This window comes from Onychostruthus taczanowskii, unplaced genomic scaffold, assembly GCF_017590055.1.
Source record: "Onychostruthus taczanowskii isolate IOZ18803 unplaced genomic scaffold, ASM1759005v1 scaffold79, whole genome shotgun sequence".
Lineage (NCBI taxonomy): Eukaryota > Metazoa > Chordata > Aves > Passeriformes > Passeridae > Onychostruthus > Onychostruthus taczanowskii.
Genome location: NW_024505782.1, coordinates 1,777,446 through 1,796,004, shown reverse-complemented (window position 1 = coordinate 1,796,004; position 18,559 = coordinate 1,777,446). Strand labels below are relative to the sequence as shown.

Sequence of the window (18,559 nt, the reverse complement as noted above, 5' to 3'; positions counted from 1 at the left end):
TTCAAGCTCTTTTTAGTCATTCATTTTAAAATTCAGCCTTGGCAGTACCTCCTTGTGCTGTACACAGTATGATGCAGCTTTCTTTCAGCTGTGAAATAGCTTGTGAAGACTGACAAACCCACACATTTTGTTACTGTGCCTTCTGAAATATCACTCGCTTTGCAGCACGGCCTGTTTTTTGTACTGTCTCTGCAGTAGAATCCCCCAAGTAAAGGTGTTGGGATGGTGTACACACTGATTGGATGTTTTGATATGTTTTTCGTCCTTTTTTAAAAAAATTTAAAATCTAGTAGGGCTGTGGTGCTTGGAGAAGGTAGTTAATGAAATCCGCCAGGAGTGAAAGCAGTTATGTTCTCCAGATAAAATACATAACTTGCCTCTCCTTCTGCCCAAATTTTGAGGTCAAAGAATCAAACTGCTGGTATTTAGAGTTGTCACTGTGATCTTGATAGCTTGGGTCTGAGTTAAGTGGGAGTCCTGTCATTGAAAGCTGTTATTTTAAAGGGTTTCATTTTTACATTTAATTTCTAGAACTACCTGGGAAAACCAGTGTATCCTGTGGGAATGTGTGTTGCCAGTGCATTTTGACACTTGTGTTTGGAACAAGGGCCAACTTTAAGTGTGTGGGGTGCTGCTCTAAATGCTGATGCCAGAACTCAGAGCCTCCACAGGGTCTGCTCTTACTGGTAGAGGAGCTGAGCTTTTACAGCTCCTGCATGTCACAAACCAGGTTATCCTAGGGTCACTTGCAATCACAGGATTGTTTTGGTTGGAAAACACCTGTAAGGTTGTCAAGTCTAACCCTTACCCAGAACCACTGTGTCCACTTCTGAACTATGTCCTCTGGTGCCACAGCCACAAACCTTCTGAGCACTTCCAGAGATGTTGACTCCTCCACTGCCCTAAACAATCTGTTGCAGTGCCTGACCAAGTTTCCATGAAAAAATTTTCGCAAATATCTAATCCAAACCTCCTCTAGTGCAGCTTGAGGCTTTTTATGGTGCTGTCACTTGCAACCTGGGAGCAGAGTCCAGCCCTCCCCGGCTGTCCCAGGGGGGACAATGCACTGCTGTCAGGAGCTGTGCAGAGCCACAAGGTCCCCCCTGAGCCTCCTTTTCTCCAGGCTCAGCCCCTTCCCAGCTCCCTCAGCCTCTCCTGGGGCTCCAGCCCCTTCCCAGCCCCGTTCCCTGCCCTGGACACGCTCCAGCCCCTCAGTGTCTCTCTTGTCCTGAGGGCCCAGAGCTGTCCCAGCCCTGGAGGTGCCTCAGCAGGGCCAGCACAGGGACAGGCCCTGCCCTGGGGCTGGGTCACAGCCTGGCTGGGACAGCCCAGGGGCCATCGGCCTCTTGCCCCCCTGGCACCCTGGGCTCGTGTCCAGTTACTGGCACCAGCACCCCCAGGGCCTTCCCTGCCAGGCATCTTTCTGCTTTACTTGCTGACTTCTTCCTCTTGCATCTGGATTTTTTTTATATCTTCCCTTAACTGAAAGATTACTGAATTCAGAATTTTTAGTTTTCTAATTTTTTTACACTTTATTTTTTCACTTTAAACCAGAAATCGTGTGGACTTCATGTGCCATATGAAACCAAGTGAAAGGAAAAGTTCCTCTTCTTCTGGGAAGGAATCGGGGAACTGGACTCTGGTAGATGAAGGAGGAGAAGAGGTGCAGCAGATGACTTTTTTGTTTTTCTTTGTTTTATCCTTTATGCTTTTGTTCAAGATCATTGACCTTTGTGAAATGGGTGAAGAAAATTTGACTTGTTAAGTTAAAAAGCATGATTTGAATTTGCTTCTATTTTAGTCTCATTTAATATCTGTGGTGTAACTGCAGACTGGAGCTTCCAGTAGTATTACCAGAGAGAATTCAAATATTTCAGTTACTCCTAACAAAACTGTGATTACTTCAGTAGCGAAGCCCTTTACTATTGGTTTTACTGTAGAGCTACTGAAAATACCTATATTTGTCTATAGGATGAGGATCCTGAAACAAGCTGGATTCTGCTCTTGGAAGATGACTTGATTGCTCTGTTGTCACAGTTCCCATTTCATGAGCTCTTTCAGCAGTTCCTCGGGTTTACATCTGAAGGTAAATTAGTTGCTAGAGAGTTACTCTTCATTTTGCTTATGCTGATTATATTAATGACTGCCACTGCCAAGAGTGCTACTGTATTATGAAACTCTCTGAGAAAAATATTAATGAACCTGTGCAGCAGCTTGCAGGCTAAAGAGATGAGATGGAAGTGTATGCCATATATGTGGGATAAATAAAAACTTCATAGCAATATGCAAAACATTAGAGTATTTTCCCATAGTTTGGGTTTGGTTGTCACTTAACTCCCAAAAGTGCTTTCAGAACTACTTTTCTCCCTTGCCTCTTAGTTGTAATTGCTTGCCAGAGGTCTTACTACCTGCTTAGTTTATTTTCACTTTCATACATGTATTTATTGTTTATTTCATAAACAAAGCATACATTCCAGTTCACAGTATGGTGAATTGTTGCTTTGAGTGCTTGTTAAGTTACTTAAAAATCCAGAATTCACGCTCTTTTTTTTGACTCTTTTTTTTGTGTCTCTATCTTAGGTGCTTATTTTCCTGAAAAAACATCTCCCCAGAAGATGATGAAGATTTTTGCCTTTGCAAACTCCTTAGTGGAACTTCTGTCCGTGGGATTAGAAACATTTAACAGAGCACGGTACCGGCAGTTCGTGAAGAGAATTGGTCAGCTCATCAAGTAAGAGATTTTTTTTCTCTGTGGTGTGATTGAATCTGTTTTTTACATACATTAGATATTCAGAGCTGCTAAAAAATCCCCGGAACCAACCATCAAACAAACAAAAAAATCTGACCCCCACCAAAAAACTTCTCAAATTGGTTTTGCTCTGACGTTTGGTCAGTTCAGAATTAGCCAGTCTGGGAATCTGAAATGGGGAATCTGAAAATCTAAATGCTGTGGGTACAGAGGGGCCAGGTGAGCTGTGGAACACCAGGCTGACTTACATTAGTGATGTTGTAAGGCTTGTCTTGGATACTCACTAAAACCCAGCAAAAAGGAATTCCTTGAATTTCCCCTGTATATAACTGATGTTACTGCTTTATTTCCTTTGTTACTCAGAATTGTTTTGGGGTTTTTAGTTTGCTCCCTGCAAACTGTCTTATTGTTGCAGTAAGTAAATGTAATTGAAGCCTAAATTATGCCCTTTATTTTTAAATCTCTAGCATTCACTCTGTATGGCTTCTACAAGTGTATTCTCAAGGGGGAATACAGTCAAATCAGAAACAAAATACATCTTTTGCTCTGTGTTATGAAGGCAGTAACTTGTGCAGTATAATTATTATTCCTTTATGATGGAATGATAGTACCTAAATGATAGTACATAAGCTTTCTTTATGTACTATCAATTCATCCTGTACAGTTATCTTAAGGCTCCAAAGGTTACACACAAACTAATTTGTTCTAACAGAATATTGCGCCTTGTGAGCTTGCAGAACCAAGGAAAGAGAACACAGAAATTTGACTGATACAATTTATATGGAAACCTCTGGAACCCAGAAGGCAAAATGCTGGACATGTCTCTTGTGGCTAGACTCTAATCTGGTTGCCCTTGTCTGTGTTTTCCTGTGGTGGTGACATACTTAATGATCCTTCTTTGGCTTGTTTGCTCTGCTGTGTAGGATGACACTGTGTCATGTGAGTGACCACTGGGCCCAGTATGTTAGTGGCAATAAACAATATGGATCAGTAGAACACCCCTACTCTGTGGAAAAATTGCAACTGGAGTTTGATGAGCTGTTTTTTAGAGCTGTTCTACATGTTCTGAAGGCAAAAAGGTGGGTAATCTCTTCACTGGCTTAGTTCTGGAGGAGTTGAATACTTGAAACTGGGATTTGGAGTAGCTTTAAATACTCAATGGTTTAAACAAGACTGAAATAAATAGGATTTTTCAGTGCATTGGTAGCATCAGGGTGGGGAGGAATTAGGCTATGAATTATAGCACCTGACAGAAGCTCTGAAATCTTGGTTAGTTCACAATGAGGTTGGCTCAGAATCTGAGATGCTAATACACATCCTTACATTCCTAATTCTGTTGTATAGCAGAGGTGTGGGCCAGAGATGTCTCCTTTCCAAATGCTGGGATTTACCAGGGTGGAACTGTTCCTAAGTGCCTCCTCAAATCCAACAGGTTAGGAGTCTGGCTGTTCATGTCTGAGATGCCTTATGGGACCTTGTCCAGCAGCATGCTTTGGAGACTCTTCTTTGTCATGCATTGTGCTGAGAACGAGCACCTGGAACAGCTCTGCTCTACTCTGCAGCCTGCTGACTACAAGAGAAGACTCAAAGGTAAAATTCCCCCACACAGATCCAATTCTAATCCATTCAGCTGCTGCTGCATCAGCTGTGGGTTTAACTCTTTGAAGGTTGCATTGTTGCATGCACCCTTGGCAGCATGACTGGTCCGGTGGCTGCTGAAATATCTTGGGCAGTTCATGGTTTCCAGTACCTGTTTGCCCAGATTGTCATTTAACAGCAACTGATAGATTTACTGTCCTAGTTTTCTCTATGGCTGCCTCAGAGCTGCAAGAGTGGCATGCAGGAGGTACCTCTTGTGTATTCTTGTATGACTTCTCATCTTGACCTTCCAACAGTATTTGGAGAGTGAGGTTTAAATTTGCCTCAGAGCTGCAAGAGTGGCATGCAGGAGGTACCTCTTCTGTATTCTTGTATGATTTCTCATCTTGACCTTCAACAGTAGTTGGAGAGTGAGGTTTAAATCCTAAAGTACAGACTTCTGCATCACTTAGGGTTGGTGTGGCAGGTTTTTTTCTGGTTTTTGGGGTTGTTTTTTTTTGTTTTTTTTTTTTTTGGTGACTGGTTGACTGTTGAGCTGCTGATAGTTGTGTAAATAATGTATTTTTAGAGTCCTCCTTTTTTTCCCACTAAGCTTGCTCATTTTGGCTTTAGTAACTGACGTTGTAGGAGACTGCTCATCATCCCCAACTATGTTTCCTTTATCTCAAGACTTCTTTCCATGCATTTCTTGTCCTCAGTGGAATGTTTTATTTTCAAGTCCTATTGACTTTTGTCCCATGTTGATCTCCACAGTGAACGTGGTGTCTTCAGCTATAGCAGAACTATTTAGAGGCTAGCTGGAATGCTAGTTCTGCTGCTGCATTCGTGGATAATATTTCAGGGCTCCACAGTGAATGTGGTGTCTTCAGCTATAGCAGAACTATTTAGAGGCTAGCTGGAATGCTAGTTTCCTTCTGCTGCTGCATTCTTGGGTAATATTTCAGGACTTGATTGACAGGGGGCCAGGTAAACAAACAGTTTACTGCTCCCTACTTTACAGCTTTGCTGTCTTCAGGAAGAGCAGATCTCAGTTTTGTCAGTTTTACTTCTCAGCTGGCTGGTATCCCAGGTAGCTGTTACTCCATCTGCCCAGTCTTGGTGGAGAAGCAGGAGGAAATGATGATTCTGAGAGGTTACTGAGTATCCTGACTCTGAGCAATCTCAGGTGACATTTAAGGTGATTTCCCAGAAAGGGAGAGAGATTCCAAGATTGTAGTTGTGTGCACTTGATGAGGTGCTGATCTGATAAGCACTTGCCAGCCAAAACAGTAACTGTTACCCTGTTTCAGTAGAACATCTTTATTTTTGGTTTTGTAGAAAATTTTTACTGCATCTGTTATGGATTGCAGTAACAAACACATTTTTTTAAAATACAATTATCTTTTTCAGGCATTGTTTTGCTTCTAGCCAACTTTTATGTTCCAAAGTCCCTGGTATGCTGATTCAGGATTTCTTTATCCTCTTCATTCTCCTCAGTGTGTTCTGTCAGCATAATACCGTTTTCCACCAGTGTCTAGACCTAGACAGGGAATATCAACCGTTCTTCCAGTGAAATCCATCTAATCTTCTGAAATATTTTCTTTCAATGGACTCTTAACAAATTAATGCTTAATTTCCTGTAATTCCTACCCTGGAAGATCATGACATTAACATTCTCTTGGGAAAGAACCTTTCTTAGTGATTTCCTCTCCCAAATTAAGCATGAGAAAACGGTGGTGAATCTACAGGTGGAAGCAAGCCTTGGTAACTGATGGAAGCTTTAGGCATCAAATCCATAGGGGTGGGAGTATTGCCTTTTTGTGATTACCTAAAAACAGAAGCCAGACAAAATTGAAGGAATAAAAAGCAGTTATATTTATTATTACCTGAAGGGCCTTCAGGTACATTTGGGTCAGACAAAGCTCCCCCAGGGCTACAACCAAAATGGATGGCGGGTCATGGGTTTTCATATTTTTGTAAGTTTGGTCCATTTGCTTATTGGGGATTAATCTTCCAATTACAGCTTCAGGTAATGAAGGCATTTACCCCAAGTTTGCTCTCCCCCAGTTCACTTTTGTTTACATTTCTCAGGGTCTGAGGCAGTAAGGTTGATTCCCATATTCCCTTGATTCCCAGGCTTAGAGAGGAATTGTTTTGTCAGACAAAAATAGGAAAGCACTAGCTAACTGTATATGGAGTTTAGAGCTATACACTAAAATATTGCAGTGTTACAAATATATGAAAAATATAAAAGCTAAATTCCTAAGGCATCAGGAGCATAGTTGCTATTCTAGTGAGTGGCATTCCTGCCCATGGCAGGGATTTTAAACTAGATAATATTTAATATCCCTTTAAATCAAGGCTACTATGATTTTATTTGTGGTCACAGTTTCTTTGCTGCCAATATCAAGGTTTGAGAAATCAGTGATTTTTAGGGAGTCCTGAACTTGTATTGTAGTGTGATTAGAGGAAAGGAATAGGGTCAAGTACCAAGTGGATGGTGAAGATGTTATTTCTCCACTATGAGAGGACAGGATTTAGGTGGAGTCTCTCTGCTTCCCTTACTCCTTGTCCCCATCTTCAGTCCCAGGCTATGCTTGGTGTGGGTTTGAGGTCAGTGTGGAGCCCACAGCTGACCCCTTCTCCTCACTGTCACCCTGCTGTGCCTTTAGGTACAATAATGATGTTGTCATTTTTAGTGTCCTTCTGCATCATGTTAAAAAAAACCCTGAAGTACAGGGGGAAACAGAGTTGTCTGTAATTTCAGCATTAAGGATAAAAAATAGCATTAGGAAATGGAGGTGAATGGATGAGGGCACCCTCTGTTTGCCTGCTGTATCTATCAGCAGTGTGGTTTCTCTTGCTGTTTGGAAGAAGCTGTTTTCCTAAATTGCACAATCCTCTAGCATGCTGTTCCACGAGCTGTTCTGCCCTGACCTTCTCAGGTTGGAGTAGAGTTGCAAAATTCTTGAAAGGCCTTAAAATAGAATGTAACCTTAGTGCAAGTGTTTGATCACAAGCACGCTCAGCACATGCGTGCCCAGGTTAGGTAGCTGAGTTCACAATGGATGCTTTTTCTGTATATTCAGCTGCTATGATAAAATCACTGTAAACGGTGTTTGTTGGCATGTTGTGGTTCACAGAAGGCAGGTCACTCTTCAATACTTTTTACAGCTCAAATGCTGCTTTCAATGCTTGTTTTACTACACAGACTCTCTTTAAAGTTATTTGGAAGAAATAAAAAAACCCCACCACTTTAACGCCCTGTACAGGTTCCTTTGTATCATTACCTTCCTATTGTCCCACACCCTGAGGAATGGAATGTTTATTTGCTTCTAGTAATATCTCTTTTGGGTTTAAAGAGGAAACCTGCCTTGAATTTGAGTGAAAGCATATCTTAGTCTTCCTGCTTGTGCAGGTTCAGTTCTCTGTTTTCAGAGATAGATTCCAAACAAATGTTTTTTCTTGTATTGTATTTGGGAAGCTCAAACTGGCCTTTCTGTATAGCCCTTGGTCGTAGTCAAGACCTGAGGCTAGATACTTGCAGAATTTTAATTTGTAGTTGGCATGGAATGATCTCCACAGATGACTTCTCTGGGATTTTGAGTGAATAACTATATAAATGCTGCTGATGAGTTTCATATTGCACTTTTATCATGTTTCTTTCACTTGACTTTTTGTTTTTTAGATCCAGAGCACCTTGCACAGTTTGAAAAGTATCTCCAGTCAATGAACTGCTCAGAAGAAATTTGTCTGCTCACCACGTTTGCTCAGATGGCACAAACCAAACGGGCTGACATTGATGAGGATTTTATCAAAATCGTTGTTTTGGAGATATACGAGGTGAGTAATGTTCCTAATCCATTCAGGAAAAGAACGAAAATGCTCTTTTTATTTGTAACAGTGGAAGGTGTGAAACTTTCATGGCTTCCATAGTTTGTTCTTCCATGGAATTAAAAAAGTACTACTTTTTAAAAAAGCACTGAATTAAAGTTGCCTGAAGGACTTGTTTTTTTCTGGGAAAAAGAACAGCTTTTCTGTAAGTGAAGCCAGAATGAAACAAATAAATAAAACTACATTTGTTTTGTTTTATTTTTCTCATGCAGGCCTAACTTGTAGCTCTAATTCTTTATGTGGTGTTTTTTCCTTTGTTTTTGGTGGGATTTTTTTTTAGTGTCTGTGGTTGTGTTGTTCCTGTGTTTAGTTTTGGACAGTTTTTTTTGGCACTGTGACACAGAACTTTCCTGTTCTTTTAGGGTAATCAGTTTCACTTTTCATATGGGCATTTCTCAGCTTTGTCTGCAATGACCAAGAGCAATTTGTTTTCCAAAAGACATTTTATTTCCATGTTGGTCAAGGTCAGCCAGAAGCAGTAACTTCTCCCTGCTCATCTTCCCAGGTGTCCTATGTTAGTCTTTCCACAAGAGAGACGTTTTCCAAGGTTGGTCGGGAACTCTTGGGAGCCATTGCCAGCATCCACACACAGATTATTTCTGTACTGCTGGATCGGATTAGAGAGACCATTGAGAAGGTGGGGATGGTAAGTGCTGACATCTATAATTTAAATAATTTAAATCAGACGTGCAGTTAAACTTAGAGGCCATACCAGGTTGTCATGAGTAGGTGTGTTAAAGAGCTGTCTGTGGGGTTTTTGGTCATACCTCCCTTTCAGATTGCAGGGCACAGTGCTGATTATTGTTGTGTGCTGAGTTCTGATGTGCACTTTCTGCTCTCTTTCCTCAAAGGTTTCTTTATATCTGTTTAAAGAACTGCCCCTGTACCTGTGGAAGCCTTCTTCATCCGAGATAGCCCTGATCCGTGACTGGTTGTTAAATTACAGCCTGACAGCAGTGGAGAATAAACTGGCTTGCATTATCTTGGAAGGGCTGAACTGGGGATTTGGTGAGCAGGTATTGAAAACAGGAGCCTTGAACCTCCTCACTTTTTCAGAGGAAAAGTTTAACTCAACCTGGGAGTAGATCAGAATTTGTAAACAGTTAATTGCATGCTTTTATATTATTGGGTTGTACACCTAATGGCACAGAATGGGAATTTCATCATAATTTTGCAGCACTCTGCCTGAGGATTTGATTGTGCTGTTTTCTTACAGTGCTGCAGCTGAGTTTAAAAGAGATACTTAAGCAGGGATTGTGTCCTTCTCTAAATGAGGAAATAGCTGACAGGACAATTTTTTATGAGTCACATGATTAAAATATTTTTGGCTGCAGAAATAGAGGATTCTTCCAAAAAATGTGTAGGAGACTGGTGTGACTGTAGTTTGCGTGTAGGTATGTTTTTCACAGTGCAAAAAAAGTAATGATTGAAATGAGACGTTTCAAAACTCTGAGCATCATTTAAATGATGGTGAATTATTCCATAATATTGTGTTGCTCCAGGAGCTCCATGAGTTCAGGATATAATTGGGGTTGAATGCTGTTTCAGAGAAAAACAGAAATAGACTGGTGGAATAATGTCGCCTGTGTTCAGTGATTTAGTTCCGCATTGCATTCTGTGCATTTGGTCATGCAGAACTCTTCCCTTTGCTGTGCTGATGATTGTACATTAATATTGACTCACTTTTTTCTCCCTCTTTCTTGTAGACATGTAAATAAAAATGAATGTTAGGGAAAATTAACAGAAGTCTTTGCTGTGCAATGGGAATGCTATGTCTGTACCCTTTGATGTGGGGAAAAGTGGCTCTTGAATGTGCAATTGGTAGAGGAATTGCTGTGTTTTCATACAAAAAACATGGTGATGGGATTTGGTTTTGTTTTTAAAGGGAAGAGTCCAAGTGTCTGTATTATCTAATTTAAAACGGCATCTATGGATTTTTGGATTATCATATGTTCATAAAATGCACATGGAAAGTGAATATTATGATGCTTTTTAAAAAAATAGTCTAGTTGTTAGGCTTTGTATTTCCCAGTGTGAGCCCAGTACTCTTTCACTGGGCAAGATTTTTGCCTTGATACTGCAATAATTAATTTGAACAGTCAGAAAAAGACGAGGATTTATTTCTCTGTGGTGCAGCTGAGTGTACAGCTGTAGAGACTCTTAAATGACTCAGGGTTTTGTGTTCTGACACTGTTTTTAGCAGAATACTCTTCACCTGGATCCAGCTGTCCATTCTGAAGTTGCACTGATGGTCCTGGAAGCGTATCAAAAATACCTCTCCCAAAAACCATATGCTGGGCTGCTTTCTGAAAGCATAAAACAGGTATCCTTTCTTGTTACTTAAATGGAATAACTTATGGATGGCTATAAATGGGAAAAGCTGCAGGGCAGGACCTTGTCTTCACTTTTTTTTTCCTTCTGTTTAAAGCTGTTCTTTGTCCAACTACAATTTCATAACATTCCAACACTCAGTGTGTCTGCACCCACGGCTATTTGAAAATATTGCTAGGCTTCTGTTGAGCATCTGTGTGAGAATCACAGAATCATAGAATGGTTTGGATAGCAGGGACTAAAAAGATCATCCAGTGCCACCCCCTGCCTTGTGCAGGGACACCTTCCACTGTCCCAGGTTGCTCCAAACCCTGTCCAACCTGGCCTTGGACACTTCCAGGGATACAGGGGCAGCCACAGCTGCTCTGGGCACCCTGTGCCAGGGCCTGCTCACTTCACAGGAAAGAATTTCTTCCTAGGATCTGATCTGAATCTACTCTCTCAGTTTGAAGCCGTTCCCCCTTGTCCTGTCACTCCATGCTCTTAACAATCTCTCTCCATCTTTCTTGAAATAGATATTTTAATTTTGACCCACTTGTGCATAGGTTTATGAATAGTCACAAACTGCTCCTCCTTTACTCATGCAGAGGTAGACAGTACTTGTGTAAAATAGGAAGGCTGTTTTTCTTTACTGGTGAGCATAGGAGAACTTACTCCAGCTCTTATCTTATTTGAAGACTCAAATGATAATCCCTTCTGGAGCTTTTTAGCAGTGGGCAGTGTTATGTGACCTGAACACACCACATTTATTAAATTGATTTTACAGCACACTGGACTCAGGAAGGGATAGCTCCAAGTTACAGAATGCAAATGAAAGGATAGAGAGATCAAAGTTAAAAAATCCTTGTGTTGTATATTTAGTCCAAGATGCTTTTATTTATTTATTCAGAGGTTTTAACATTGTGCTGGGCTTTGTCTTCTCAGTATTTTTTGTATGGTGTTTTGTCCTCCTCTGTATTTTTCCCCCCAGCCTTTTCATCCCATACTCTGAATGTTCCTTGTCTCTGCTCTGTTCTGACTTGCTCCTCTGCATTACTTACCCATGGTTTGTTGTCTTGTGCCAGCCAGATGAGTTCTCTTTTTTAGGTCTATGTCATAGTTGCCACTTATGCTGGTGAATCTGTCTTGACTTGCATGAGCCTATAACTAGAATTTGAGAGAAAATAGTGCTCAGGTTCCTGTACCCCTACTCAGAGCGGATGAAGTATATGTGCTTAGGTTCCTGTACCCCTCCAACTCTGCAATTTACACTGCTCTGTCAGAACACGTACATTTTTTTTCCCAGAGATGTATAATTCCTTGTGATCTAGACATGGTCTTTGTGACAGTGAACACATACACATGTGACTCTGCTGTCCACATAGAGGCTTTTTTATAGGGAGAGCCTGCCAGGTTTTAGGTTTGTCATTGACAGATAGTATTTTTGCATGAATTTTTCTGTTTCACTAGCAATCTTAAATGTTTTAAACATTATTGAAGATTGGGTCTGTTTTTTTTTTTTTCAGTATTAAAATTTAGTTTAAGGTCAGTATATAGCTTTGGAAAATTTAAGCAGACAGTGTAAGTTGATAGCCTTTACTTAAAGGGATAGGGGAAGGAGAGGGAGGTAGAAATTGAGGCCATAGGAAGATAGTGGTTAGATAAATACTGCATGGTATGTCTAAAAAATAACTGCTGTTGGGCTAATCCTAGGAGGTTTGGCTTGGAAGGGACCCCAAAGATCACCCAGTTCCCCTTCCAAGGACCAGATCCCAGTCCAGTGCCACACGTGCTGTGTCATGGCTGTGCTTCCTCTCACTCCTGCTCCTGCTGCTCTGTTCCAGGTCTCCTACCTGGCCAGCATCGTTCGCTATGGGGAAACACCAGAGACTTCCTTCAATCAGTGGGCGTGGAGCTTGGTTCTGAGGCTGAAGCTGCACAGGAATGACCGTGGGGTGCAGCAGAGCGGGCTGGCTGTCCCCGCGTGCGACAGCGCGCTGGACACGGCCGAGTCGGTCACGCTGCACCCCCTGCTCAAGGCTGTGAAGGCAAACGTCCCCATCGGCTGCTACCTGGCACTGGCAATGACCACCCTGGGACACAGGTGAGGGCTTTTTGGGTGTTTGCCTCGGGTGGATGGCCCCAGAGGCTGAGCAGCCTCCCTAATGCTCTGCTGGTGGTTGTTAACAGCTTTGTGCCTGTTTAAAGAGTAAAGGGCTTGTGATGCAAGGGATCGAGCAGCTTGTCATCTCTCTTACGAGGAGAAGCTGAGCCTGGGCAGTCTGGAGATGACCAAAAGGGGATCTCATTAATGCAGATAAACGTCTCAGAGGCAGGTGTCCAGAGGATGGTGCTGGACTCTTTTCAGCAAGTAATGGCTGCAACTAAAACACAAGCAGTTTCACCTCAACATGGGGAAGAACTTCATTATGCTGAGGATAGCAGAGCTGCCCATGGAGTTCATGGATTCTCCCTTTCTGGAGACATTTCAAACCCATGTGGACTCGTTCCTTTGTCTCCTGCTCTGGGTGACCCTGCCTTGGAGGGCTTTGGACTGGATAGTCTCAAGGTCTTTTCCAACCCCACCTTTCTGTGATTCTGTAATTGTAGTTTCACAGAATCCCAGAATCATTTAGGTTGGGAAAGACCTCCAAGGTTATCAAGTCCAACCTGTGACTATCCCCACCTTGTCACCCAGCCCAGAACACTGAGTGCCATATCATTCCTTGATCACCTCCAGGGATGGGGAGTCCAGCAACTCCCTGGACAGCCTGTTCCAGTGCTTAATAATCCTTTTTGGGAAGCAATTATTCCTGAATTCATTCAAACAACATGCTATTTCCTTTATTTTGTTAGTAGTACTTTTTTGCCTTCTGCATTTTATGGTCCAGTCATAAGAAATAGTACTGAAGCTGAGGGTTAACAGTAATTTCTCTGGACAGGAGTAGCTTTGAACCACACTTACTGAAAGGGTTGTTCTAGAGGTAATTTATTTTATCAGGGCGTTTAGACTGCATTCAGAAAATAGCGAGGAGAAAAAACCTGCTCCTCTGGGAATGGTAAATAAAGAGCATTATAAGAGCAGTGAACCTCTTAGCCATGACTGTGTTCCAACACAGTCTTTTCCAGTGCATTTAGCTGGTTTGTAGGTAAGGCTTTTGGACATAATCAAATGTTCTTGTTTGATGTACAGAGCCACACAAAATTTGATCAGTTCTCACCAGAAGTGTTTTCCCTGAGTCTGTGATCCCTTTGGTTATGTGCTGTGCTATTCAAGAGTTTCATTAATTTGTTTTCTACATATAATATTATGTTACTCTTTTAAGGAAAGATTATCTGGCCTTTCTTCTCCTTCCCCAAGGAAGCCATTGCTTCATGATAAGATTATGTGATAGATACTTTAAAGCACTGAAGAAGTTTGAGACTGATATTAAGGTATTTTGGGTTGAGAGTGGAAGTTTTTCTATAACTTTGAGCATGAAATAGAAAACCAAAGAACCTCTTCAGTTTGTTCCCCTGCACCTTCTCTGTTTGGCCTTTGCTTTTTACCTGGAGAGGGAGGCGAATTGTCCAAGTTAGGCAAGAATAGTGAACTTTAAAGTGATAGAAACTTGATGAAGACTTGCATCTCTAGTGATTTTTGGAAGATGGGACACTAATCCCCTAAAAGGGATTTGTGAAGGAAGGAGATACTTAGTAAATATTTGAGAAGGCAAATCTGTCAGCTATTGAATGACTTCTACAGCTGAAGGAAAAAACTCTGTATTTAGCTATTTAGACTTTCAAAGATAAAGTGTAAAGTTATGAATGTATTTACATCTAGTTAATAGAAACTAAATAACTTTTCTCTCTTTCTGCTGATAGTGAATATGTTTTTCTTGAATTCTTTTGTTTTGTTTTCTGACAGCATCGAGAAATTCTGTGCTGAAGGGATCCCTCTTTTGGGTGTACTAGTCCAGTCTAGGCATCTGAGAACAGTAGTCCATGTGCTGGATAAAATTTTACCCTTGTTTTACTCTTGCCATTATTACCTCCTGAAGAATGAACAGTAAGCATTAAATGTTCATAATATGTTCATTTTTTAATTTTATACATTTGTTTAGTTAATTTATTCATAGTTGCAGTAAAAGTTAATAATAATAGTCTTTTGGTTTAGACACCTGACAGTCTACCAGATAAATCTTGAGTAAGATTTGGGTGTTGATGTAGACCAAGAACTGGTATTTAGTCCTGATGAGCTGCCTTGAATTACAGGCTGGTGTGAAATGTTCATACTGTTCTCAGTGTATGTTGGAGCAATTCAATCTGCATTGTGGTTGTGAATCAAAGCCTTTCTGTATGTGTCTCACTGGTGATGTTGAGCTGATTTTAAATTCTCTATAAGCAGGCTTTCTGTTTAATGTGCAGTAAGAGATATTTCAATTTAATTTGTTGACATCCCTAGGTTTTTATCTTATGTGGAACTGTTCCTTCATCTGGATAGTGGAGTCCCTCAAGGAGTGACCCAGCAGGTTACACATAAAGTGACACAGCACTTGACAGGAGTGAACTATGGAGAAAATGTTAAGCTGCTCAGTAGTATGATACAGGTAAGAATATTATTTAAAATAGAAAAGGGGAGAGAGTGTTGAAAACCAAGCTTATTTGACTGAGTTAGTGTTAAAGGTTAGAAAGGATACTGAACCTGGCAGTTCAGTTACAGAGTACCCTGTATCAAGCATTAGTAGTTGGGTTTGGTTTCTTGAAATGCTCCTGCTTAAACTTGCTAAATCTGGCAATGCATGTGACACTAACAACAATATTTACATTTCAGACTTCTTGGAAAATTCATTTTTCCATACCAGGTCAAAACTGTTTAAAAAAGGAGATGTAAAATGCAGCACTTGTTTCTTGTTTATGTTATTTGAGGAATGCAGCAGAGATATTAATGTTTGAAAGTTCTGCTTTTTACCATTAATTTAGGGTCCTGGAATGGAAAAATGTTCTTGAGTTAGGGAGCAGTAGTCTTTTTTTAAGTGCAGAGAGGTCAAAACACAAGGACCTCTAACATTATAGTGGGATAGTGGAAACAGACCTGCTCTGGGACTTTTGCAGAAACAGCAACCTGGACTTTGGAAATAGGTGCTGTTTATGCCTGCAGGTGTCCTGCTTAAGGCTTCTGTGTCTGTTTTTGCTGATTGCACAAGATCCCCTGCTCTCCAGGCTTCAGAATCTGCAGAAGTTTGGAAGCTGAAGATGACAAAGCCGTCCTTACTTGGGTATAGAGAGTGTTGCTGTGAATGATTTAATTTCAGGATAGCTCCACATCCTCAAGCAAGTCAAACAGTCCTCCAATAAATTCTAAAGCTTTGCTCAAAGCTGCAGTCTGTTGACCAATTTTACCTTTTAATTTGTCAGACTCACATTTTTCTGAGTGACCATCCAAATGGAGTGGGGCCAGCCGCAGTCCTGGAGTTCTGGGTGCAGGTGCTCACCAGCCAGCAGCTGTGGCACAGGGACCGGGCCACGCTCTGCCTGCTGGATGACTTGTGCAAAGCTGCTTTTCAGTACAGCCAAGAGGACTGTGTGCAAAAGCTCCTTTACCAGCAGCACAAGGTAAATAAAGAGCTGTGGTGTTTTGGTGTGGCTGTTGGGTAAGTGGTCAGCTCGTGTGTTGCACAGTTGGGTTTTGATGTGAATGTGTTTTCCTGAAGTGCAACAAGAACGACTGTGAAGTCCTAGTGTGGTTTGGGTTGGGAGGGACCTTTACAGCCCATCCAGTTCCACTGTCCAGGGACACCTTCCACTCCCCAAGGTTGCTCCAAGCCCTGTCCAAGCTGTTCTTCAGCACTTCCAGGGATGAGGCAGCCACAGCTTCTCTGGACAGCCAGTCATCATGATGAGTGATGATGAGGTTATCTGATTTTTTTCTGAGTTGGTCAAGAAAATTTTTTTCTGAGTGGGTCAAGACTAATGAAATGTGTCATATTTTAATAATAATGCTAATAATTATTGCTACTAAAGCCAGTTTGGAACACAGTTTTCATTCTTATGAGTTCTATTGTGGTTTGTCTTCTCTGCGTTTCAAATCTTTGATGGAGTGTTTAGGAAAAAATGGAGCACCCTCTTCTGAAAAAATCCAAACACAATTTTTGCAACAGGACTTTTTCACTGAAATAGAAAGTCCAAGTAGGCATTTCAGTGGTTCCTGGCTGAGCTGAGGTTGGAAAGTAGCAACAGGAGGTGGAAAAGAACCTGGATAAAAATTGAGTAATCTTCAGTACAGCCAAGAGGACTGTGTGCAAAAGCTCCTTTACCAGCAGCACAAGGTAAATAAAGAGCTGTGGTGTTTTGGTGTGGCTGTTGGGTAAGTGGTCAGCTCGTGTGTTGCACAGTTGGGTTTTGATGTGAATGTGTTTTCCTGAAGTGCAACAAGAACGACTGTGAAGTCCTAGTGTGGTTTGGGTTGGGAGGGACCTTTACAGCCCATCCAGTTCCACTGTCCAGGGACACCTTCCACTCCCCAAGGTTGCTCCAAGCCCTGTCCAAGCTGTTCTTCAGCACTTCCAGGGATGAGGCAGCCACAGCTTCTCTGGACAGCCAGTCATCATGATGAGTGATGATGAGGTTATCTGATTTTTTTCTGAGTTGGTCAAGAAAATTTTTTTCTGAGTGGGTCAAGACTAATGAAATGTGTCATATTTTAATAATAATGCTAATAATTATTGCTACTAAAGCCAGTTTGGAACACAGTTTTCATTCTTATGAGTTCTATTGTGGTTTGTCTTCTCTGCGTTTCAAATCTTTGATGCAGTCTTTAGGACAAAATGGAGCACCCTCTTCTGAAAAAAATCCAAACACAATTTTTGCAACAGGACTTTTTCACTGAAATAGAAAGTCCAAGTAGGCATTTCAGTGGTTCCTGGCTGAGCTGAGGTTGGAAAGTAGCAACAGGAGGTGGAAAAGAACCTGGATAAAAATTGAGTAATCCTCCTGTAGCTTCTGAATCACCTGCTCATTAAAAACCCCAAATGTTTTCTGTTTCTGTGCAGAATGCTTTGGGCTATCACTGTGACAAGGGTATGCTGTCTTCACTGGTCAGCTGGATTGTGGCAGGGAATGTCACACCATCCTTTGTGGAGGGCAGTGCCAACTCCTCTCAGGTGAGTGATATGATGGTGTTTTGTGATGGGAAAAGCAGCATACTGGTCTATGATTTGTTGTGGAGTTTTTTGGTTGTTTTTTTTTTTTTTTTTTTTTTGTTTTTTGGTTTTTTTTTTTTTTTTTTTTTTGCTTTTTGGTTTTTTTTTTTTTTTTTTTTTGTTTTGTTTTGTTTTGTTTTGTTTTTGTTTTTGTTTTTTTTTTTGGTTTTTCAGTTTTCTCTCTTGGTCACTTTTTCTTCCTGTCCCAGAGTTTTCTTGTGATAAAATCTCAGTTGAGCCTCAGAGAATGCTGTGGATTTATTGCACTAAAAGGAACATGGATATTTTGCACAGGGAGAGTTTGTTTGATCTGCATCGAAAAATTAATATAATAGGATTTATTAGCTAAATTTTCCTCTAATCTACTATTATTCTTGATCTGTTTACCAAGACAAAATCTGTAAAGCCTGACTTTTCTTTCAGATCAGTCTTTATCTGATAAATATTTTGAATTCAAGTTACTTGCTCTCTGCTTAAGTGAGCTCCTTATTCAGGCAAAAAGGAAAGAAAAACCTCGCATTACCTCAGATGTGTGGTGCAGTTGGAAGAGAGGAGATCCTGTTTTACTTGCTTGAGGATGTGGGAAGTTTGAGAAGGTTGTTTCCTCCAGAGCTCCCTGGATGATTCTGTCAGTTGTATCTGATTTTTCCCTTCTTTCCCAAAATTGTGCAAAGGGGAAGTTTGAATTTAAGGATAAAGAGGTTTTGTTGCTGAGATGTGATAGCACCTTTTGCAACTCTGCAATGAGAATCTGTCAAACACTTACTCCTCTTAAGAAATCATCAAGCTTCCTGATCCTGCCCCTGCCATTTTGTTAACAATAGTTTTGTCTTTTCTGTGTTGTCCA

The 18,559-nt window shown here is 41.1% G+C and overlaps 1 protein-coding gene across 3 annotated transcripts in view; it reads left to right on the top strand.

Moving 5' to 3' along the window:
- The window catches only part of EPG5 (ectopic P-granules autophagy protein 5 homolog), a 55,568-nt gene that overhangs the window by 9,887 nt on the left and 27,122 nt on the right, over positions 1 to 18,559 (top strand). For 2 of the 3 annotated variants that reach the window (XM_041423547.1, XM_041423545.1), the window contains exons 7-20: positions 1,555 to 1,663; positions 1,972 to 2,086; positions 2,581 to 2,731; positions 3,673 to 3,828; positions 4,182 to 4,339; positions 8,016 to 8,170; positions 8,727 to 8,867; positions 9,073 to 9,237; positions 10,422 to 10,544; positions 12,376 to 12,635; positions 14,439 to 14,579; positions 14,976 to 15,120; positions 15,929 to 16,126; positions 17,563 to 17,673. In XM_041423547.1, the coding sequence (XP_041279481.1) occupies positions 1,555 to 1,663; positions 1,972 to 2,086; positions 2,581 to 2,731; positions 3,673 to 3,828; positions 4,182 to 4,339; positions 8,016 to 8,170; positions 8,727 to 8,867; positions 9,073 to 9,237; positions 10,422 to 10,544; positions 12,376 to 12,635; positions 14,439 to 14,579; positions 14,976 to 15,120; positions 15,929 to 16,126; positions 17,563 to 17,673 (2,128 nt within the window). The remainder of the gene's footprint in view (positions 1 to 1,554; positions 1,664 to 1,971; positions 2,087 to 2,580; positions 2,732 to 3,672; positions 3,829 to 4,181; positions 4,340 to 8,015; positions 8,171 to 8,726; positions 8,868 to 9,072; positions 9,238 to 10,421; positions 10,545 to 12,375; positions 12,636 to 14,438; positions 14,580 to 14,975; positions 15,121 to 15,928; positions 16,127 to 17,562; positions 17,674 to 18,559) is intronic. The other variant, XM_041423546.1, reaches the window with a different exon arrangement.